This window comes from Enoplosus armatus, chromosome 6 (genome assembly GCF_043641665.1).
Source record: "Enoplosus armatus isolate fEnoArm2 chromosome 6, fEnoArm2.hap1, whole genome shotgun sequence".
NCBI lineage: Eukaryota > Metazoa > Chordata > Actinopteri > Centrarchiformes > Enoplosidae > Enoplosus > Enoplosus armatus.
The window spans coordinates 9,009,185-9,032,903 of NC_092185.1; the positions used below are offsets into that span (position 1 = coordinate 9,009,185).

The following is a 23,719-nucleotide window of genomic DNA, read 5'->3' on the forward strand; positions in this document are numbered from 1 at the left end:
ACTTTTCATCGAGACAATGGGTGTTAAATTGTTACTTCATCCCATTGTCTGTTACTTACACTGAGGCCATTTCAATCTTTAAATCATTCTCGCATCATAGCTTATTACATTAGTGTATGTGGGGGAAGTGGTGTGAAAGACAGCCATGTTGTAGAATGCCTTTTTTGTAAAGTGGACTGATGCTGGTGTTTTGGGTTTTTTTTTTTCTTTTCATTTAGAGAGTAATGTGTCTGTTACCTGTTGTCAATTTAGCTTGTACATTCAGATATGAACCTAATAAATATGTCAGACCAAGAAGAATCATGAGCCTGTGTTTGTCTCATATTTACAGCCTGCTGTAACACACACACACACGCACGCACACACACACAGCACAAACAGAGAGAGAGAGCAGGACTTGGTCTTTGGAAACACAAATATGTTTACCTTAGGGGCAGGTGAGCCAGCGGATTATATTGCTTCCCGGTCCTGACTGTATGTCTCCTGCACATGTCAGCCACGCTAACAATTAATGCTACACCCTCACACCATCTCCCACAGTGCAAACATAAACCTGCCTGTCACATAGATCTTACTGTGCTGCGGGTGGAGCTGAGATGAGTTCATGTAACAGTTGGGGGAGGAGCTGAAGACCCTTCTCTTGTGTTCATACACTTATTCACTTTTCAGCTCGGAGTCCTATCTATACATCACTGCCCTTTTCGCTGTGGGTGGGTGTGTGTTTTCATTCCTTGGCTCAGACACATCATGTATGTCATCACATTCCTCAATAGTTTTATGAGTGGAGCACAGATACTTAACACACCTGCCCGCTGGCTCCAGGCCCTCTTTCTACTCTTCTCCCCTGCCTTCCCCCCTCTTTTCCCATCTCTTTTCCACTTCCACAGAGCAAAAAGCACCTTTACTTTGTCATCTGCACCTGCCTGCTCTCTCTGTAGGGAGGGGGCATACATGTGGAGAAGAGAGTGTGTATGCAGTGGGTGGAAAGAGGGAAGAAGGCGGAGTTGTGTTTTGTACTTTAATGGGTTGTGGAGAAACCTGCCTGTCTGCTTGGAGCAGAGAGAGGAGGAGCCTGAGGGGCGTGGGACTCCAGACAAAGGAGACATATACACACTGACACTGGAATACTGGAGCGAAAGGAGAGGCTGGACAGCTGGGGAGCTTCACTTTTCTCTGCACAGGAGACAATCCTCACAAAAACTTTTTTTGTGTGTGTGTGTTTTGGAAAACTTTCTCAGGAAGGGGCCACATGTGTTTGTCATCTGTATGGACTCATTTGTGAGCTGAGAGATGTTTGGGTTGGAGCAGTGGCCACCATATGCTGCCACCCGTGTGTACAAGTGTGTGGGTTAGTATGTTTGGGATGGAAAAGTGGGGCTGGCACGACCAACAGCTCTGCTCTTAGCTTCACGCCATGGGGGGTTGTCAGAGTTACCCCTCAGCTACGGAGGCAGACGGCAAGACTCTTCAGCTGTCTGACATCAGCAGTGAAAAACTGTAAGTTGCCTTTCGCCTTTCTTCACTCTCGTCATCAGCCTCAAACTCATACTCATGTTTCAGTTTCCTGTCTGGAGCTAAGTTGCAGTGTTTTGCATTTGTTGTTCCATCTTTCTGAAACATGACTAGAAAGCTGGCAGCACATGGTTTACTGAGGAGTGTGTGTGTGTGTGTGTGTGTGTGTGTGTGTGTGTGTGTGTGTGTGTGTGTGTGTGTGAGTGTGTGTGTGTGAGTGTGCGCGCGTGTGTCACATATTTGTCCGATGGCATCAGTGAAGGTGGATTCCTCAAACAGCGGGAACACATGTTTTGAAGTAGTTTGAACCAAGCTGAGGAAACGTCTGTATGTGAACATGAGTTTTAGTGCAGTTCCTACGCAAATATTTGCTCTCGGAAGAATCTTTTAGAGCCAGCTGGCTGTGCAGAAGAGAACTGTTTATTTCGCCCTCACAGCAGAGGTGGAGGTAAACAGATGGCCAAGAGCAGGAGAGCAGGGTCACAGAGGAGTGTGTTTACACACAAACACAACATTACAAGTAGCCCCAGGTTCATTGTGTTTGTGTGCTGACAACTGGTAGCCAAGAGGCGGTGATTGAATTAATACCATGGAGCTGGAACAGAACAGGATGTTAACAAAAGAAGTTCCTGTGGACATTAGAGAAGTTTGTCATGGTCAGGATTTGCACTACTGTACCTTTGTACAGCTAATGTTTACATTCTTCTCTGTCACTATTCCTCCCTCCCTACCTCTCCTGACCTTTACTTTGGACAAAGACCTGCTGTTTAGACCATTAAACAAGTCAAACCAGGGGAAGTGAAACCTCCATAGAGAGCACTGTGTTTCCCTTATCGCAGTAGGCAAGGTCACACAGAGCAAACTCTCAGCTGCTGTGTGTGTGTGTGTGTGTAGACATCTAAAAACTGAGCGTGGCAGCTGATTCCACTACACTTTGAAATGTTCCCTTTAATCCAAAGCGGCATCTTAAAAAAAAAATCCAGCTGTCAAAGAGACAATGTAGAGCAGTCATCATCATCACAGCACACCACCTACGCCAAAGTGGCCTCCCTGTTTGCATAAAGTCAAATCATGCTGCCAAGTTTGACTTTCCAGTACTCGCTGGCATTCGCAAACAACACCATTCATTTCCTGCACTCACGCTATAGTTATCACAAGTTCAGTGTTACTGATTATAATACCTGTAGGTACATGAACTGATGTAGGAAAGAGAGGTTTCTTAAGGCCAGCAGGCCTCAGCGCTCAGCAGTTCAGTTACTGCAGCAGCAAGCTTCATTAACAGTAATTACTTTGGCTCCGAATTGACTGGCTTCATTACATTAACTGCTGGTTTATTGGACATTCAGGTCTGCAGTAGTAGTGTTTGTATGTGTTTGCATGTGTGTGTGCCGACCACAGAGGACAAGGGAGATGAGGGAGCATCAGAGAGCGTAAAACGTGTTATCTGCTGGCTGCAGCAGCAGTAAATTATCCACTGACCTATCGACTGTTTTACACAGCGATATTTTCTGTCTCTCTGTCTTTCTCCTTCTGCCTCTGCTTCATTAACTCTGCGCTGTCTTCTCAAGGGGAATTAATAACAATATTCTGGAGGAGCGTCCATATCTGCAGGAGCAGTATGTGTGCCAGCGGGTCACACACACAGACATGTTTGCCCTCACAACGCTGCCGCCTGGCGTCGACAAGGCCGAGTGGCTTGCCAGCAACAGTGAGTAGACCCCATTAAACACAACAGATTTCTGACTGTTCATACCACTTTTCTCCTGCTCCCAATCCTCCCCCTCACACTGCAAAAAAACAGACATAGGAATATATACTATATGTGTAATTTTCTTCTTACTGGTTTCTTTCAGCTGTGGCGTTTTTCAAGCATATAAACCTGTTCTCTAGTGCACTGTCTGAGTTCTGCACTCCCAGCACCTGCCCAACTGCTTGTGGACCAGGCAACACGTAAGTTACTGAGCATTAAACTGCACGTAATTTAAGGCAGAATTTCTCACCTTGTCCTACTGGTATCTTGTCATGCAAACACTTTCACTTCAAACACAGTTTTATTTGCAGATGTTCTGAGATATCCACCCAAAACCTGGTCTGATAAACAATTATAAAACAGAAGTGGATCTTTTTGAAATATCACTTCACTTGAGTCATGATAGTGAAAGTTCATTTTTGAGCATGGAAACACGTCCTAGCTTCAAACGGATCTTTCAGCTGCGTCTGACAGTCAGCGCTCAATCAAGTGACCCTAAAGTGATATCATAATATTCATACTTTCCAAAATATTAAACATGGTTTCTGTTATTTCCCCTTTAATGCTGAACACACAGCATTCTGTGTCTTAATGACCGTGTGTGTTGGTGTTGTCAGGGTTTATGTTTGGACCGATGACCACGGCAGGAAGCTGAAGTGCTCTGCTCCACTTTACTTTGACTATGCCATGTCATACATTCAGGAGCTACTGACTGATGAAGATGTGTTCCCCACAAAATCAGGTAAAAGGCATTTTTATTTATGTTATTTATTTGTTATTGCATCACATCCCACAATCCCAAAGCCATTATCTCTTCCCTCTTTTCAGGTTCAGTGTTTCCGACAGGCTTCGTCTTCCTGGTCCAGAAGGTGTTTTTGCTGTTTTTCAGGACTCTGGCTCACATTTACTGGTCTCACTACAGAGAGACCCTTGTGCTGGGCCTGCACCCACACCTCAACACACTCTTCACACACCTCACACTCTTCTGTCGGCAGCACGCCCTGCTGGAGCCGGAGGACACTGAGCCGCTGCAGGACCTCATCACAGCTCTGGGACAGCAAGGCTGAACCTAAAGAGAAAACACACATATTGAACGCTCACATTTTCATCACACGCTTATTTACTTGTTATATCAGGTTATAACATTATATAGTATCTCTACTATACTCTGGGCCACACTTAAACGCACTTCACAGTATGGATTTTAGAAGAGATAGAAAAGAACATACTGTTTATGAACAGTATGTGGAAGAATGTATGAGTCTGTAAATAAGACCAGACCAGCTACTGCTGTATGTAGCTGTCATCAGTTATTGTGATACTGTGTGAAACTGTAATATTGCATGTTTGTGTATTTTAACATAATGGTACATTATTATATTTTGATAAGGTCAAGATCTTCAAGGTCATGTATGTCTTCCTCACAGTAATAAAAAAAACATTGAATTGTCCTCTGGTGTCTTTTCCTATAAGACAACCGACCCAGACAGTTCACAGTTAATATAAACAAAATGTGCCGTCGTTACATTTTGAACATTTGCAGAAAAACCCCTAAGGGTGGTGTGTTGATGCAAATGTGATTACATTGTCATGACTGCGTCTGCACGGCAAACGTCTTTATGTATGATTCTGTACTCTGTAATAAACATTTATGAAGGACATTTTTTCTGTATATGGTAGATTTTAAAACTAGATACGATTCCATGCTTCCTCCATTACTTAGAAGCGCTCAAATAAGAAACTTTAAGGTGACATTTTATTTAATTTATTTCAACCGCCTCACTTCTCTACATTTGGGCACTCTCAGAACTCCGTCTCCTGCAGCTATCTCATGTGTTTTTGTCCTGATCCTGAAGTAACGGTTGGTGCTGTAATATCAACATGTCTCCAGGTCTTTGGTTTGAGAGCAGCACCACCTGCTGCCCGCCGAGGAACCCAGCATATATCATATTTTAACCCTCACTGTCTGCAGAACACTGCAGTCTGTAAATGTTTGTTTTGTTGGCTGCAGCAGATTGGATTTGAAATAAAACAATGACACTTGAGGGTAAAGTGCTGAGTTTTAGCTGTCATGTGAGGGAGTTTACATCCAGATTGGGTTCAACTGTGGTAACTGTACTAAAAAATTACAGGACTATGTATCAAAGGGCTACGAGTCTCACACTATTCACCTATTACAGATATGAACATCCTCCAGGACCCTCAAAGCTGGAAAGTCAGCACTTACTGTAAACCTTTGTCATCTTTCAAAGTTAGTGTCTTGGAGTGAAGCCAAAAGAACAGAAAATGCTCCACTGTTCAAAATACTTACAGCCTGCACCGTACATCTTCACAGAGTTAAAGGCTCAATGCCTGGTTTTATGTCTGCATCCATCATAACGGTAAACTCTGCTGGGTTGCAGGATGGTGTAGGAATTAGAGAAACTGTTCAAGTTCCCATTTTAGAAAACCACATCAGAGTGCCCTTGAGAAGCTGCTGCAAAAGTCGTATTCCTTTTTGGAGGCATAACTCAGTGAAATCTAAACACATGCACATAATACTCGTATTTTTAGATTCAGTGTTACACTTTCTGGGGTTACCATTATATTCGATGCCCATTGTGAACATAAATCTGCTATGTTTTGAAAGTTGTCTGTGCATCCATCGGTACATTGCAAACAAGAACTGCAAATAGCTAATTCCCTGTACTTTTAATGGTGCCAATTTACCAATATGTAAACAAATATAGGCTAAAAAAAAAAAACAGAGCGCAAGGTGTCTTCATGGAAACACTGTGTGCATCTCCAAAGGGGGTCATTTGAGAGCAAGGCTGTTTCACTGATGTAGCCTAAAAGAGATATAAACTGCTTTTGTCTGCTTTTTGATAGATAGTTGTTGATAGTTGAGTGAGTGCAAATGAGAACTGTGCAGAACACTGCAGCATCAACAGTTCATCATCTTGAGATATGTTTTTGTTTAAATATCACAGTATGCCAGGACAAGTTTTAGTCCCCTCAATCAATGATTACCGTATTGCGTCTTAGTTTTTCTTTCATTGTGAGCACGTAGTCCCACATTTCACCACACAGAGGCATCAAAATACCACCACATTGTAATGGAAAGATGCCTGAAGAAACTGGTGAGTAAACATTATGAAAATGATATTGCTAACAACATGCTATCTAATATGATGTCAGTTTCAATTTTAGTTAAACAACTTTTGGGAACTAACACCACAGAAAAAATGCAACTTCCCTGCGAAGTATGTTCCAATCAAAGCATATCTCTTTCAATCTCTGCACCTCAGCGCCGCCTCTCAACCTTTCTGCTGCACTCACTGAACCTGACAGTGACGAGCTCCCCTGCTTTTAACACAGTGACAGCCCCTTTAACTTGTGCAACATCAGTTCCACATCCAAAAAAAAACCTCAACCTCAATCAACCCCCAATCATGCCCTCAACGGAAAGGTGAAATATGTGTGTTGACAAGTAAAGCTGGAAGTTGCTCAGATTATACTCACAGATTGTGAATGTGGCCAGACGTCTGACTTCCTCTCTGATTTCAGCCCGAGGTGTCTGGCAGGCTCGTCAAAGTCAAGACTAAGACTGAAACTCAGCCTCTCCAGTGAGAGCCAAAGCATCTTTGCCTGATAGGAGATCAGAGGGAGAGGGGATGAGTCTGGATAGTGTGGACACGCACACGCACACGCACACGCACACGCGCACACACACACACACACACACACACACGGATGTCTTTTGGCTAGATAGGAGATGTGTTAATGCACATGTTGGACTGAGGTGAGGCTCACTGTGTCGGAAACTGAGCTTAGAAGGTAGGCCTAATACTGCAAACTGCTGAGTCACAGACAAGCACACACACACACACACACAGCCCTTTAATTAAAGCCTGAAGCCACCTCCACTTACAGAGCATTCTTTTAATCAGGTTCAGACTCTGAGCTTCTCATCTGTGTCCTCCTTCACAATAAGAGAATAGTCGTCGTTATACAAGGAAAATGAGGAGAACAGGATCACTGCGACCAACGTGGAATCAGACTACCTCTCTGTATCTTCAAATCAAGGAACACCATGACGATAGTAGTCGGGCTGGCTGACCTGAACCCGTTTACACAACTATATTCATTTCTCTGTGCACACACACTTTAATGTCTGAAATCAAAAAGTATGCCATAGGATCCAGTGGTCCATGTGACGAAGCAAAGTCAACTCCCAACAGCTTGACATAGGTTATATATTTCTTTGGGCTGTGAGCATTTCAAGCAAAGACTGATTTTTACTTTCTGAGATGATTTAGAAAATTTAGAGGCCTGAAGAGGCAGAACTATTCCAGTACTTTAAAGTATAAGAAAAACGCAAACACGAGAGACATCCCTAAAAAGTGACATCTCCGTAATCCACATCTCAAAAACCAGCTGTATAGAGAGCAGATACACACCACTGGACCACCACATCAAATCATATTCTGCTGCTGCATTCAGGTCTCTCTTGCAAAAGAGAACTTAACCTACCTGAGTAAGTGGAGCAAGCTGGTTAAATACTGTACAAGATTATCTTTAGTGCATGGATCTACATGCGTCACCAGAGTGCCCCGTGGCGATCCCTTATTTTGTGTGTTCATTGAGATTGAATCTTGTGCTGGGTCGTAAAGGGAAATGTCAGTTTTTTGCAGTTAACGTTAACAAATGTCAGAAGAACCAGCGCTGCACCAGAGGCACAGCTTTTAAAAAGGGCAAGTGGGCATAAATCTAGACTGACAAAGCTTTTACTGTATATACAGTTCAGACACAACATGTGATTTCTCTGTTGGACAATAGACTTTAATGTTAGAAGCAGGAGCCTGATGGTAAGGCCCTTCTTTCATCTCTTATCAGCAAAAGTTTTACTGTGAGCTAATCATTGATGGATAAACTGTATTTATCAGTTTCCAATCAATCTTCCAAAATCATACTTCAAGGTCTCACTAACACCTGCAGGCCTCCATTTTAAACATCCATAGCTCTACTCATATAGTGGCTTTATTATTGGAGTCCAGGTGGATTTTGGTTCATTTTTGCCAACTTTCTCTGCATTTATTTGTGTCTTTGTTCAGCACTTTTTAAACTTTCCTTACCCCACATGCATGGTATCCTTTTTTAAGCACAAACTCAGCTATAAGTCTGACATTTCATTTTGTCAATTTAACGTAAATAAGTAAAGCTGCCAGAAACCCCAAATACAAGAGAAATGATGCAGGAACCTATAAAATGTACAGTCATAATCATTCAAAAAACTATTATAGAACAGTTCTAGATTGTAAAAAATATATATATATTTTACTATTTAAACACATGAATACAACAAAAATACAAAATACACATATTTACATGTAAATCACTGATAATATTAATAATTATTTTTGTATTTCTTTCAAATAAACGTTTTTTTGGTCTACAGACTGTGTGAAAGCCCCACATCAGCACGTCCAACTGGTTTTCTCAGCTTGTCTCTACATGGTACATAAATAAAGTTATGCTACTGGTTCTAATATGACCTCACTGTGTTAATGATGTGTTCAGCAGGTCATTTCTAAGTGGGTCAAACTCACTCTGGCCACAGACTGAAGGTCATAGTAACTGAATCTAATAATAAACTCTACAAGGAAACTTCTAAAGTCACCATGACCTCACATTTTAAAAAAAACACCCCAAACAACAAATACGGCAAATGTACTTTACCTCTATGACCAAGAGTATATGAGAGGACTGGAGTTGTTGAGTTTAATTAGGAAGTGAGGTTCATTAGAGGTAAGGTTGTTGAGTAGGACAGACAATAAGCCTTCTTCCTCCTCCTCCTCCTCCTCCTCCTCCTCCTCTTCCTCCTCCCTCAATCAGGCTTTATAAATGAGAGAGCTCAGGACTGCAGTTGCTCCCGATGTGAGCCCCAATAAGCGTCTGAGTTTTCACATCTTTTATCCGCGGACTTTTCTTATTAACAGCGAGAAGGTCAGTGTGCAGCAAGGATGCAGCAGACGAGACTGATACTGCTGTCAGTGTCACTCATCTATACGGGACAAGTTACTTCTTAGAAATAACTTATTCGACAACTCCGAAAGAGCTGTCACTGGATTTCTACGCGTTTATACATATATATATATATTTTGGTCTTCTGAGATCCGCCACCCCCCCGGGCAGTGCGTCTCCACTGCGCCGCCATGTGTGCGCTGCTGCCGGCGTGGCTGTGCCTGCTGCTCGGCCTCCTGCCTCTGGAGATCCAGTCTTTGACGCTGCAGAGCCTCACTCACAGCCACAGGTAGCTACCACTGCCTCACTCAACATTTACACACCGAAGCCTGAATGCTGTTCTAGGTTTAAGGTGGAAAATGAGAATACGGACTTTTGGAACAAAACTTTGCTTATGATTTTTGTTGAAGTGTGATTCAGGGAGTCATTTCTACATGAATGTACACAATATTTTACCATACAATGGGTCAAATTATAGGAAGGAAAAATACTCCCAACAAAATGTCAGTATATTGATATTTTAACTATAGGGACTGAATCTATTTCACCAAATAGTGAATAACTACTATTAGTATTACTTTATTGTCCCTCTGTGGCACCACATTCATATCCATACAACAGGCCCTAGATTATATTTTTGCTCCAATATTCTTCTTTTTTTTTGTAAGCAAATAAACTGGGAAGCATTGTTAAAGGTTTAAATTATAGAAAACCAAGTAAAATTGATTTATAAACCATTTAGCCCAAAATCACATACTTGTCTAGTTTTACAATCTGAACTCCTTAAAAAACTCTATTTTTGTGATGATATGCGTTTAATACTGCAACAATAAGTTGATTAATCAATTAGTCGATTGACACAAAATAAATTACAAACAGTTTTGATAATCAAGTAATTGCTCAAGTCACTTATGAGGCAAAAACACAAAACAGTTTATTTTTCCAGCTTCTCCAATGTGATGATTCGCTGCTTTTCTCTATTTTATATGATTGTAAATTACAGATGTTTGACGGTGTCACCTTGGCCTATGGGAACTATTTTTAGCCCAAATTAACAATCGATTAATCAAAAAAAACTATAAAACTAAACTCATTAGTTGCAGCCCTAACAGTGGTGAGGGGCAGCAGGAGGAGAACATTAAACGTCTGTGTCTTGCCTCCTGACAGTAATTAATGTGAGAAAAAGGTCCAGTAGCAGAAGGAGGTAATTCGTCTGCCTGGCAGGAGGTGAGACAGAGGTGAGGGTGATTTAGTGGGATTTTGGACAACGATATATGTACATGCCGAGGCATCAAGCAGCACACAAGCCACAGTCTGAGAAAGGTAGACTACAACAACACAGTCCACAGACAGCAGTTTGTAGGTTGTGATAGTTGTGGACCTAAGAACATCTTGTGACCGAGTGCTGCCGGCACAGCAGCAAATTAAAAGTCACATGCAGACTCATGCATCATCACTTTGAATCTTATGTAACGGGGATTTCTCTATATTTCATATCAGTTGGATATCTGCATAGTGGAAAGTAAAGAAGCATCAAGAGTTTCTTTAATATACAATACAATAACAAGCTATTAACGTATTCATTTTTCTCAAGTTTGAGAACTTGCAGAGCTGCATAAAGGTTTTAGTAGGTTGTGGCGCAGTAGGTGTCAACAAAAAATCCCTGGCTAACGAGAAAGAGGAGAGAGGATCTCAGTGTGATTCAGCACTGATGGATGTAACATAATACTGCCGCTGGCACTCGACAAAATGCCTCAAAAGAAATAAAAGAGGAGAGAAAGAAAAATTAAAGGATCCTGTTGTAATTCAGAAAAGACAGAGAAAAAGAGGACGAGAAAATAATGAATAGACCTATTAACAGTAAGGGTTAGTGAAACAGTGGGGATCTGATAGGGACAAAACGTTTGCTTTGCGCAAAGCAGTTTTGAGGAGTTACAACAGGAAAGTGCGTGTGTGCGTGTGTGTGTGCGTGTGTTCAGTTCCTCTGAAGAACCCCATGCTGCGCTCTAACTTGGGAGGAATGTTGGAGAAGCTCCTTTTGCTCTCAGACTCTCCACAGGTTCACAAACTGGACTACCACACACACACACACACACACAGATACACACACACACACACACACACACACACACACACACACTCAAGAAAGAGAAAGTGTGACAGAGAGAGAGGTCCCAATAAAAAGTGTAGACAGAAAAGTACAGACACAAAGGTGTGAGTGTTCACTTCAACTCATACTGCTGTCATGCAGTTTCGTGACAAACGTCCAACCTCAAACCTCAAAACAGACCTTTTAGCCGTGCTAGCAGCGTGGATCTACCAATGGCAGCGTTGGCCTGTCAGCTGGCCTGTCAGCGTTACACCACTTTGGTTCAGATGGAAATAATAATCCATCCAATAATATCAATTATTGGATGGATTGGCACAGTATGCTAATGGTTCCCAGACCATGAATCCTGTTCCAACAGCTATTGCATGATGTGAAATCTGCTACAGACATTAAAGATCTCTAAAGGATAAACTGAAATAACTTCGGTGATCCCCTGACTTTTCATCTGGTCAAAATTCGTATTTGTCCAATACTTTGTTTTGTGAACAAATACCTGCAAAACTAATGACATCAGCCTCAGCTGTACTTTGTGTTTAGTGCTAATTAGCGAATGTTAGAGAACTAGGACGGTGAACATGGTAAACATTACACTTGCTAAACATCAGCATGTCAGAATTGTCATTGTGAGCATGTTAGCAAGCTGACATTAGCATTTAGCACAGGCCATGCCTTTGAGACACACATACACTTTTATTAGGTCATTGCTGTATGTTGGTGCAGATATTTCTACCTGTATTGTTTGTTATACTGGCAAGCAGTTCAGTGGCCTACATTTCCTTGTACTGGCAGGCACCTCGGCCCCAAGTGCCTTTGCCTCCAGAGACAACTGTGTTTTAAACCTCACCACAGGCGGCCTTTTAACCATGTATGTGCGTGTGAGAGTGAGTGTGTTTTCTTGTGTAGGAGAGAGATAGAGACAGTGGAAAAATGCACCTGAGCATCGTCGTGTCTGCATATATGTGTGCATGTTTTTGTGTTGGTTAATCTTGTTTGTTGCCAGGCAGTCACATGTCGTTTGCACGTGTGTGCCCACTAATGTGCCACCAACCAACATTGTGCCTGTGTGTGTGTGTGTGTGTGTGTGTGTGTGCATGTGCGTGTGACTTTTGTCTAGAACTGCCCGAATTCAGCATCCATTAAAAACAATTCAAAGCTAATAGAGTTGGGCAATCTCACAAGCTTCCAGTCACTGGTATAACACACATTTGGTCAAGGAGCGGGTGAGCGAATGAGTGTGTGTGTGTGTGTGTGTGTGTGTGTGCGTGCGTGTGTGTGTGTGTGTGTGTGTGTGTGTGTTGGCAGTGAGAGCCCAAGGTGTCTGGCCAGAGGAGTGATCAGAATACCAGTCAGGATTAGTTACAGGATAAAGATCATATGGTATTCTGGCCCATTTTTCACACCAAACAAACACAAACATTATCCGTCCGTCCCTCTCCCTTTATTCTTTGTTGTTCACCTCATGAATAGCCAACACTTGTGAATGGGGAGGTGTGTGTGCGTACGTACAAAGTGATTTTGTCTTTGGCAGGACAATTGTACATCATGTGTTTGGTAAGGTAGCCGAGTACTGGCAAAATCAGCATCAGTAAAACACAGCAAATTATTATACTAGCGTTGATTAGCAAAGAGCCTTCACGTAGATAGATAGATAGATAGATAGATAGATAGATAGATAGATAGATAGATAGATAGATAGCAATTTAATACTTACTTCATGATAATACTGATTACTGATACATGATCATATTTATTATATAACATTTTCAGTACTGCCTTCAGTAAGTATTCATGCGATGGATCAGTTTACCAATTCAAAATGAGTTGTCCGTGGTTTTTGCTAAACTAGTTTTGAGCTTGTTTAACAATCTACACTGGGTGAAAGCTGTAGAGCTCCAAGTGCTCTTTGTCCACTGCTACTTTACATGATCTATACTAAGTATTGCAAAATTTCTGGCCGGTCACATGGCCAAACAGACCAGCTCGCTCTCTCTCTAGCGGCTGAACTCTTGAACGTCTGAGTGAGAGAGAGAGTGGGGATGAATGAAAAACAAAAAAGGTATTGTGACGACGTGAGGAAAAAACAGTAAAGCTCAACGGCAGGGAGGTGAGAAAGAAAAGTACTTAAACACACTCAGGAGGAGTGGTGGTGTAGGAGCCTCTTACCACCATCGACATTGTGCTCTGTGGCTGTCACTGTCTTGTTCTCTTCCTCTGTTTCTCCCTCCCCCGTTGTAAGATTTGTCAGCTCAGATACTGTTGTTGATTAACTGGAAATATTATTTTTAAGCTGTGTTGCTCAGGGTGCAGATGGCAGTGTCGGTCGTTGTCGGTCTAAACCACTTTGGTCCAGAAAGGTGAAGGAAGCAGAACAGCCTTTAGGGATCGCTAGCGGGCATTTTAGACTGTTGGTCTAAAAGTTCAATTATTGACTAAGAGACAAGTAAAAGAAACAGCTCTTCACTCTTTAACTGTGTTTTGCAGGTCCACGTGAAGATGAGTAAGTGAGTTTTACGACAAAAACAACACTATGAGAGCGATGAGAGTGAACTAAAACAGTAGTAGTAGTCATTTTTGCACCGAATGAAGGCTGTGGATTTTGTCCTCCTAATGTCAGGTGTGAGCAAATTTTCAAATAGGGTTTACAAAACAATGCAGAGAGAACAAAACTATTTCAGCTTTGATATGGCAAACTTATGTTTGTAGTTTCCCAGTGAACTCACTTTGCTGAATTCACGAAACATGTCTTGTTTCAGTTGTTTTGAAGTGTTTAAAATATACCATATTGGGCGGCACCACCAGCTTTCTGTAGATATGATAATCCCCAAATAAGCACAGACTAAAAGATCACACATAGGCAATAAGATCATAATTGAAATGCACACACACACACACACACACACTATAATATACAGAGATAGTGGCTAAATCAGCTGTAGACTCCCACCTGTTCACCACCCTCTGTCTATCTCTCCTTCTATCTTTCCTTCTCACTTTCTTTTTCAATCTGCTCTTTCTCTCTTTCGTTCCCTGAAAAAAAAAAAAGACGAGACCACAGGTTGAGTACAGTCCTGCAGTACAAGCCTGACTTCCTGTGAGGCATTTCATCTCGTCGCAGCGATTCAGTTTCACTCAGAAACCCAAGCGACATGCGCATGACTGCCCAGTATCATATGTGTGTGTACTGCTTTTGCATTGCATCTAAACATTTCTTCTCTCCTTCTCTGTTTCTCTGTATCTCAGGTTGAGTTTACCCAGAACCTCTAAATACCTTAAGTCTTCTTGCACCGCCATCATGCCTACAGCGTCCGATCTCTCTGTTGCCGCTGACAACCACATCACCCAGGGAAACAGACATATCATCTGGAGGGCCCTGCTGCACAAAGAGCCCCCGCCGAGGTTGTATGACCCGCTGCTTGACCAAAGTGACAGTGTGCTACGGGAAGCGCCGGCCTTGCAACGTGGGTCACGGGGTCGTCGTCATGCCAACAGTAGCGGTGGCAGGGGCCATGGACATCTGATGAGGGTGGGGTGTGTCCTTGGCACCTGTCAGGTTCAGAACCTCAGTCACCGTCTCTATCAGCTGATTGGACAGAGCGGGAGGGAAGACTCCTCCCCTATTAACCCTCGCAGTCCTCACAGCTACGGTTAAGACCGCACGTCGAATCAACCGGGACGCCTTCATCGACAAACGTTGGCAAGTTACCCAGGTCCTCTGTGGTATCAGTGACACGATTAGGGCCGAAACTAAGCCTTTGGTATCAGTCCATGCAACCCTGTCTCCTAGAAATTACGTTTATATAACACTTAATTGATTTCCCAATTGTTTCCAAAGGGGTCAAAGGGAGGTGCTCAGGGTGGATGGCAGGTCTTGCAGACTTTGACACCAGAGTTTGGGTTCGCATGCAGACTCTTGTTCATGATAAGGTTAGGAAAAGATTCTGGTTTCGTTATTACATGTCAATAAACATGTTGTGTCTCAAGTCACTGCAGACTGTTTGTTTTAAACCAGTCTATGATCTTTCCATAACCTTAACCAAGTGCTGCCAGTGCCTAAACAGATATCTGCTTGCAAAACCGGCTACTTTGGCAGAAGACAAATGAAATATGTTGTCAGTTATATTTTTATTTTCAGTTATACGTATATAAGTATGTACAGGTAATTTCTAGAAGACAGGGTTGGTCCTTGGTGTATCATCTGATCTCAGCTGCTTGGCAGTAAAAGGATGATTATGGTTTATTACAACTTGGGTCTTATTTTTGTAGTTTTGACTACAATTCTCAATAATATTGTATAATAATAATATTGTACTCAGACAAATTGCTGAGATCTTGGGAATGTGGTGACATTTCTAAAAAGTCAGATGGTGCAAAAAACACAACCAGTCAGACACATTTTAAAGGACACCCCCAGGTTAGCCAAATGGCGAACAAAGGGAAATAGTAGAATTATCACCCAAAAATAATAACTAATATCCATCACAGGGAAACTTGCAAGGCAGGGATCACATGACAGACAGATACAGCTAGCCCAGCTAGCCCGTCTCCCCACAGTTTACAGGCCAACTGCCTGGTTCAACTTAATATCACGTCAACATTTCAGGTGTGCTCCAAATACAGTGGTTTAGATCTGGCTAATCTTTTGGCTCGTTTGATCATTTGAGTTTCTTGCCCCATTAGACTCTGATGTCGTGATGTTACCACATTACCTGATGCAAGCAATTATTCTGGTGATTACAGTGTTATATCAACCTATGGATACGATGGTCAAGTTGTAATAAAGCAGAATTTCTGTGTTCTTTAACATTACAGCTAGTTTCACGGCGGTGTGGGCCAGTGCAAATGTGAGATTCCTTTAAGACCACATCACCCATTACTGTCAGTTTACTGCAGTGAAACTAGAGTCCTAGGTGTTCTGGCATTCATACAATAACAATCATTTAGACACTATGTACTGTATGTAAACGAGGAAAACTGTGATTCAGAGAACCCTCTGTCAAACTGGCCTACCTGCCTAATGTCTACTATCGTCATCAGTGGTGATCCTGCTGATCTAAACTTACCTGAGCTCAGAGCTAATCCACCCTGGCCCTCAAAAGCACCTTCATCTCCCTCTGCAAACAAGTAGCTTTACTCCAGTGCAGACAGAAACCAAGAATAACCTCCAGTCAAACCTAGCTAACCCTTCACCCAAAACCCCACAGTGCGCACAATTAGCCAAAATAACCACTAACCCTAATCCATGGACTGTCTGCGCGCTTCTTAATAGATCGCTTGTTTTTACTCTCTCAACAAGTAAACCAGAGAGAGGACAACTACGCTGTAGAGTGCTTTATACCTGCAAACTGAAAATCTACGACTTTTGTCACTATAAAGTCTGTGTTTGAGCCTTAATTGGTGTAATTATTTGCAAGGCCTTATGATGTTGTGCCTTTCACCTGTCCAAATCACAGCAAATGTTGGCTATTAAAGTCTAATTTGAAGCTTTTTAGTCCTCTGCTTTTCTGTGTGTGTCAGTTCAGCATAACTCCAGTGTCAGTAGTTTGTTCTTACAGGTCAGATGTTAATAGAAATGCATGAAAGCACTTTATGGTTCTTTACATTCAGTATGACTTGAATTTTAAACGTGTTATTTAACTTAAAAATGAATGAGACCATTTTGCTGTAAATGTCCTACTTTACTTTCATGTGAGCGCCGCTTCAAGGTACAAGTGTCCTTTTGTAAACCGTCTGTGTTGCTTTCTTCTAATACTTTGTTTTTATAATAGCAGCGTTGTGTAATAAAAGTCCAGTCAAACCTACACGAGTATTTCATCTGTCTAGGAGCGAGTGTGACCTTTTTAATGTTAATGCCCGCATAGTTTATGATTGGAAAATTAGCGATAATGATTATCAATCTGGGCGCTCACACACACACACACACACACACACACACACACACACACACACACACACACACACACACACACAAGAGTAAAGGATAAGGGAAGTGAAAAGTCCAAACCAGTGGCCCAGAATTATGACATCCCTTGTGTGTGTGTGTGTGTGTGTAAATCTTAATTTTTCGACCATTTAATGACAATACCCACAGTTCAAAACGTACAAGGCGCTTTTTCCTTCAGCCTAAACACAGTGCCTTTCTCAGGGTGTCTTAAAGGAACAGTGCTCCCTTCCTTGTTTTTCTTTCTATACAACAAGTAGGCAAACAGTTAGTAAGAAACAGTTCAACCTTGTACGACCACTCGTACAATCAGATTTGTTCTTAAGTCGCACGTACGGGTGATTTAAGAGAATTTGTGGCATTCACCAGAATTTTCTAATATTCACGAAATTTATGAGTGATCCAGACCTGTCACGAACAGACAGTCTGCCTTTCTCCACGAGAAAAAAAACACTTGTTTGACTTAAGAATTATAATGGATTCATTTGAAGATGATGATCCGAAAGCAGGACTGGTATATGTATTGTGGTCAGGCGGCACTCACCAGGCTGAAAGCGATTTATAATAAGTTTGTGGAGTTGGGAGAGTTTGGTGACTCGTGACTTGAAACACCCATACAGCAGGCCTTACAGAAAAAACAGATACAATGGTTTGTTTGAAATTGAAGTAATTGTTTCAGAGTGGCTCATGTAGTAAATGTGAGACAGTTTCTCCACTGCCTGACAGACAAACACAAAACCAAGCAAGGAGTCAAAGCTGTGCAAGGCAAGTTTAGATTTTACATTATTCTAATGAAGGGCAGCTGAACTCCACATCTCATGTTTTTCATTTTCAAATTTGTAGTCTTCAAACTGTTTATCAGATTTCATGCAGCTCCCTCTGGAGCCACAGAAGACTTTATACAACTTTTTTCACATTCAGTTGACCTGTAAACTGACTCTGAACAAAATCATTCCCCTTTAAGTTAAAAATGTGGTGGCTTGTTGTGGATCTAACTTGACCACAATCAGCCAATAATTTGGGATTCAGGGGCGGCTTCTAAGGTGGCCAATCAGATTTCAGGATTGGACAGAGCCTCCACCACCCCTAGACACACCCCTGAGTTTAACAAAAGTCAAACTATTAGAAACTTTGGGAGCTTTTCTGACCCGACTACACAAAAGTAGTGTTCCACAACTTGGTAAGATAGCTCATGTGTTTAATATGAATCTTCTGACTGTTCACAAGGACAAAAAAAACAGCACAATTACACAAAACACTTGACATATTCAGATATTTGTTGCTGTGTGTACGCATGCGTGTGTGTGTGTGTGTGTGTGTGTGTGTGTGTGTACCAGGCATTGACATCTCTTAGAGAAGGCTCGTGGCCAAAAGTAAAATTCTCTCAAATCCTGCACCAATCCACGAAATCACATTAAAAGTTAATGTGCATCTTTTACTGTAGATGTTATGAAGAATCTCCTCTTGTTCACACATTCAGTCCAAAGTGTGTGAGAGGGACACCTGGTGGCCTGCTGACGCTGATGCCAAACAGGGCGCCTGGTGGCTACGACTTAAAGGAATCAATACTTTGTGTGGGTCAACAGAGGCTTGTTTGAACACTTTGGTCAACTTTGCCTCCTCATAAATTGCAACCAATCTGTGTGTGTGTGTGTGTGTGTGTGTGTGTGTGTGTGTGTGTGTGTGTTTAAGATCCAACGGACACGGTGAGCCAGGACATTTGATACTGAGAAATCACCAGTCAGATCCTGTTACATGTGTTATATAATGAGGTCAATACCCAGAAATAAAGACGTATCCATGAAAGCTTATTTGTTTTTGCTTTATTTGTGTGTGATTTGCTTTTTGCAGTAACAATTATATATGATATGGTTCAAAATAAACAACTAAAATACAGAGTCATTCTACATCAGTATCATCCAAACAGGTAACTTGCTGACTATTGAAAAACTCCTCACACACACACACTTGTACACAAGGCCAAGGTTCAACACAGGGTACCCCATTAGGTGAGGTTTGGTTAAAGTGTGACTGGACTGCTCTTTGTGTAGGCCTACAGTGCAGGTCAAAAGCATTACCGTTTAAACTGGCAGAATATATACAGGCAGGGAAGCAGCCAGTCAGCTCCAGAGGACCAGCACACCACAACACAGACTGCCAGCCATGAGGGTCATCAGCATCGTATGCGTGGCTTCACTGTTGTTATTTTTACTTATTTATATATTTTAACTAATTGTACGTTTCTTTGAAACAACTGAAAATGTTATTTGAAATGCAGGGTCCAGACCCATCTCTGGCATATCGGCCAAATTTGGAAGAGAATGAAACCAAAGAGAAGGAAGACTATAGAAACTTTGAGGTGAGAAACACAATTATGGGAGTGTTATAGTCATGCAGCGATACTGTTCGCCATATTGTAAAGTGTTATTAAAAGGATACAGCTTTATTCATATTGGTGACTGTCAAGTAGAGGACATCCATGCATTTGTTAAGCATCACTCTGTGAATTCAGGTTAAAAGGAAATGATCTCTGGGCAACTTAGTTGTATACTTTCTGCTGAGGAGAGGGGTATCTGACTTACATTTGAGTGCAGAAACAATGCATCTCAGGAAGTGATCTGTGTCAGTCATAATGAGGGCCAGGGCAGGGATGGAGCGCTGTTTCAATCAGCTGAACATTGTTCCTTATTTGCCCTGTAGACCAGTGATGTTCTGTAAGAATACTGTGAGTGAGTTTTGCTCTGTAGCTCTGCCCCGATTCTCCTGTTAATGCCTGGAGGGGGGCTTTAACTGACCTTCTCTCTGTGCACTGATTAACCCTCTCTGAAGAAGAGTTTTGTTATACATTACAATCCATAAAAAAAATGCTGAGTCTCAAAGTAATGCAGAAGTTGCTAAACACCAGTTCTTTAGGCTGACACAGGACCTTGTAATCACTCATTTTCCCTGATCATGTGTTCAGTGAAAATGACAGTGGTGCATATTTTCCTTCATTCTTATATAATAGTTGGTGTAGTAATAGATTGAGTGGCAGTCATTGCCAAAATACTTTTGTGCCATAGAAGATTTCATGTTACACGATAGCATTTTCTGAACCTGAGATGCTGTAAATCTGTTGTTTCAGAGTGGAAGTCTAATTGACCGCGTGTTCAACACATACAAGCTGATGCACACCAACCAGACACTGGACTTTGTAAAACAAAAGGTGAGTAAATCAGGAGGAAAAACATCACCAAAAGCCTCTTTACTGAAATTTTGAGGGGTAGGGGGGTACTGTCTTTGTATTTTGTGAATTTCTGTTTTGCTCTTGATGACTGAGTGATCCCGTCAGACTGAGCAAACAAATGTCATCCAGTCCTCTGAAGTGAAAGAACAGCCTACAGATGCTCCGTCTGGACAACATGTTGTTTAACTAACCTAGTTTTCACTTCTCCCACAGGTTACACAAGGACACTTTCCTGTTTTATATATGAGACCCAGCCATGGTCACCTACTCTGGGGCTGCTTTCAGAACGGTGTGGGATATTGGAGAATGCTGTTAATATTAAAAGAGGGGATGCCCTTTCAGTTTAATGTAACATGTAGAATATGATGTGTGAATAGTGCTCCTGCTACTGCTGTCCACAGGACACATTTAGTTACTTGCACAAAAACATACAGCAGATGGGGCTCATTTAAATAAAGCAAAAGTTTTCTATAACACATGAACTCATTGTCAAGTTAATTGCAGACAAACCTGATCCCTCCATCCCTGAAAATTCAACAGAAAGGCGTATTTTAAAAAGTTATAATGCTGTGACTCTTACCCTCCTGCAGCACTCTGATTGGACCGGCTGCAGCCACACTCAGATGGGGATGATGGACGCCGTCATCTCTCTAGACCAGCTGGTGGATGAGTCCGATCCTGATGTGGACTTCCCCAACTCCTTCCATGCCTTCCAGACTGCTGAAGGAATCCGCCAAGCACACCCAGACAAAGGTAGTACAGGAAGAGGGACAGAAAGACACACAGAGACTGTGTAGAAGCACATACAGAAAGAAGTCTGGTAAATATCTGTATTCACTGTCCCTCCGCAGACTGGTTCCAGTTGGTGGGTCTGATCCATGATGTTGGGAAGACCATGGCGCTTTGGGATGAACCCCAGGTAGGAGACAGGTTCAACACAGGGGAAGCTAGTATTACAGTTCCATCAGGGTGCCTGAGCAACCTCACTGAGGAATATGAGTGCCTTAATGTCACGCTTTTCTCTCTTATGACCACTCTTCAATCCTCTAATGTGAGGCATGCTTGAACTATATATGGAGAGATCAAATTAATTCTAAAAGCAGTCAATGTGTTGCGCTCTGCAGTGGGCTGTAGTAGGCGACACCTTCCCAGTGGGCTGCAAGTTTCAAAACTCCATTGTGTTCAGAGACAGTACCTTCCTGGATAACCCAGATGACAGAAATCCCAGCTACAAGTTGGTATTTTCATGTTACATTATCAAAGTCTGTGAATGAAGGTCTGGTTGCACTCAGTGTTGTAATCCCAACACAGAAACACAGCATGTGTGTTGTTTACTTTGTTACTTTCACTTGAGTTACAGATAAGAGAAAGCAAAAACCACCAACCCTCTCCCTAACCTTGAGGAAATGTATTTCAACAGAAAATATTTTGCAACACTTCAAAATTATAAAAACACTTTTTGCCTTTACTTTAAAAACATTCAGTCTGTACTACAATTATCAACAACACCTACTGTATAGGCTAGTTGTTTGATGTAATGGGAGTTTGTCCTGTTATATAATTGTGATGAATGTTTCCTCTCTTTAGTACTGAATACGGGATCTATGAACCAAACTGTGGCCTCGACAGTGTCCTCATGTCCTGGGGTCACGATGGTAAGAGACATCATCACATTCAGCCACACGCAAACTCTGCTGTGACACATCACACGCAACATCCAAACAACTTTTCAAATAAGGGGAAAAAATGTGTACTGCCTGTTTATCTATGATACTGTACCTGAACTCCTGCATTGTTGTCTTCAGAGTATCTCTACAGAGTTATGAAGTTCAACAACTGCTCCATCCCCGAGGAGGTGAGTAAATGATTACATGAAATGACTGTTAACGTTTTGGGACATCTTTGGGACAGCTGAGACACACTAATGGGAGTGAAAGTTGTTATGAGAACTCACCTGCTTATAGGCGGTTATGGATCTACTTTTTCTACTTGTCTTGAGGGGTTGTACATGATTCGATTCCACTCATTCTACCCCTGGCACTCCCATGGAGACTACATGGATCTGTGCAATGACAAAGACCTGCGCATGCTGCCCTGGGTCCAAGAGTTCAAGTGAGTGTTTTCTTAACATCTTCGTAGCATTATCCCACTCGCTGCTTTGACCTGAAGCTGCATCTTTCATCCTTTCCACAGCAAATTTGACCTGTACACAAAGACCACCGATCTGCCCGACGTCGACAAACTGAAGCCGTACTACCAGTCTCTGATCGACAAGTACTGTCCTGGAATACTGAAGTGGTGAAACAGACAACAAAAGAATTCAACAGCAACTGTATGTTGTCAGAAATCAGCTGATACAGAGGATGATTACATATGTTGAGAAACTCAGAATAATTTGACGCATTGTTGCTTATAATAACACTAAAGCTGGATTTAGTACCTCCTGTACACACTTGCTGATCACTGACTAGATTTAGTTTCAAACTACTACTTATGTATAATGACAATTCAAGTATCTATCTAATGATTGTTACACATTTTCAAATAGAAATGTACAGAAAAGCATTTCTGTTTTATTGTATTTTAATGTAATAAAACATTTAAAAAGCACTACATCAATGTGTGTGATTGTGTTTCATTTCTAATACAAAAGACACTTCAGTGGAAAAAGAAGCAGAGTCGTTTTAGCTCTGTAGAGGCAAGACACCACAGTGACAGAAATAAAATACATTGAGAGAACACACACACACACACACACACACACACACACACACACACACACACACACACACACACACACACACACACACACACACACACACACACACACACACACACACACACACACACACACACACACACACACACACACACACACACACACACACACACACACACACACACACACACACACACACACACACACACACACACACACACACACACACACACACACACACACACACACACACACACACACACACACACACACACAGTAACATGAACACATTTACTCTCTTGATGGGCAAAACAGAACCCGCCTTATACTTTATATTCTATATTTCTCTCTATTTTCACCATTATTTGATCTGCTGACTAGATTTCACTTTGAGTGTTCAGTATAAGTTAGAACCAACCAGGGAGGTTTAACTACAAACATCGGGAAAGATCTTTCTGAAG

The 23,719-nt window shown here is 41.9% G+C and overlaps 3 protein-coding genes across 3 annotated transcripts; all 3 read left to right on the plus strand.

The window, feature by feature from the left end:
* Positions 1-1,150: 1,150 nt before the first annotated feature.
* Positions 1,151-4,921, plus strand: LOC139286075 (MOB kinase activator 2). Its single transcript, XM_070906741.1, has 5 exons — positions 1,151-1,497; positions 3,081-3,220; positions 3,366-3,462; positions 3,880-4,004; positions 4,091-4,921. Exons 1-5 carry the CDS (start codon positions 1,415-1,417, stop codon positions 4,327-4,329), a joined length of 684 nt encoding a protein of 227 aa, XP_070762842.1. The 5' UTR covers positions 1,151-1,414; the 3' UTR covers positions 4,330-4,921.
* Positions 4,922-9,456: 4,535 nt separating this feature from the next.
* Positions 9,457-15,024, plus strand: adm2b (adrenomedullin 2b). The gene is made up of 2 exons (XM_070906996.1): positions 9,457-9,554; positions 14,616-15,024. Exons 1-2 carry the CDS (start codon positions 9,457-9,459, stop codon positions 15,022-15,024), a joined length of 507 nt encoding a protein of 168 aa, XP_070763097.1.
* A 4,452-nt stretch (positions 15,025-19,476) lies between these two features.
* On the plus strand, positions 19,477-22,841 carry miox (myo-inositol oxygenase). Its single transcript, XM_070907818.1, has 10 exons — positions 19,477-19,494; positions 19,592-19,672; positions 20,438-20,518; positions 21,130-21,292; positions 21,391-21,458; positions 21,664-21,773; positions 22,127-22,194; positions 22,345-22,394; positions 22,539-22,651; positions 22,733-22,841. The coding sequence occupies exons 1-10, from the start codon at positions 19,477-19,479 to the stop codon at positions 22,839-22,841; spliced, it is 861 nt and encodes a 286-aa protein (XP_070763919.1).
* The last annotated feature ends 878 nt before the right edge of the window (positions 22,842-23,719 follow it).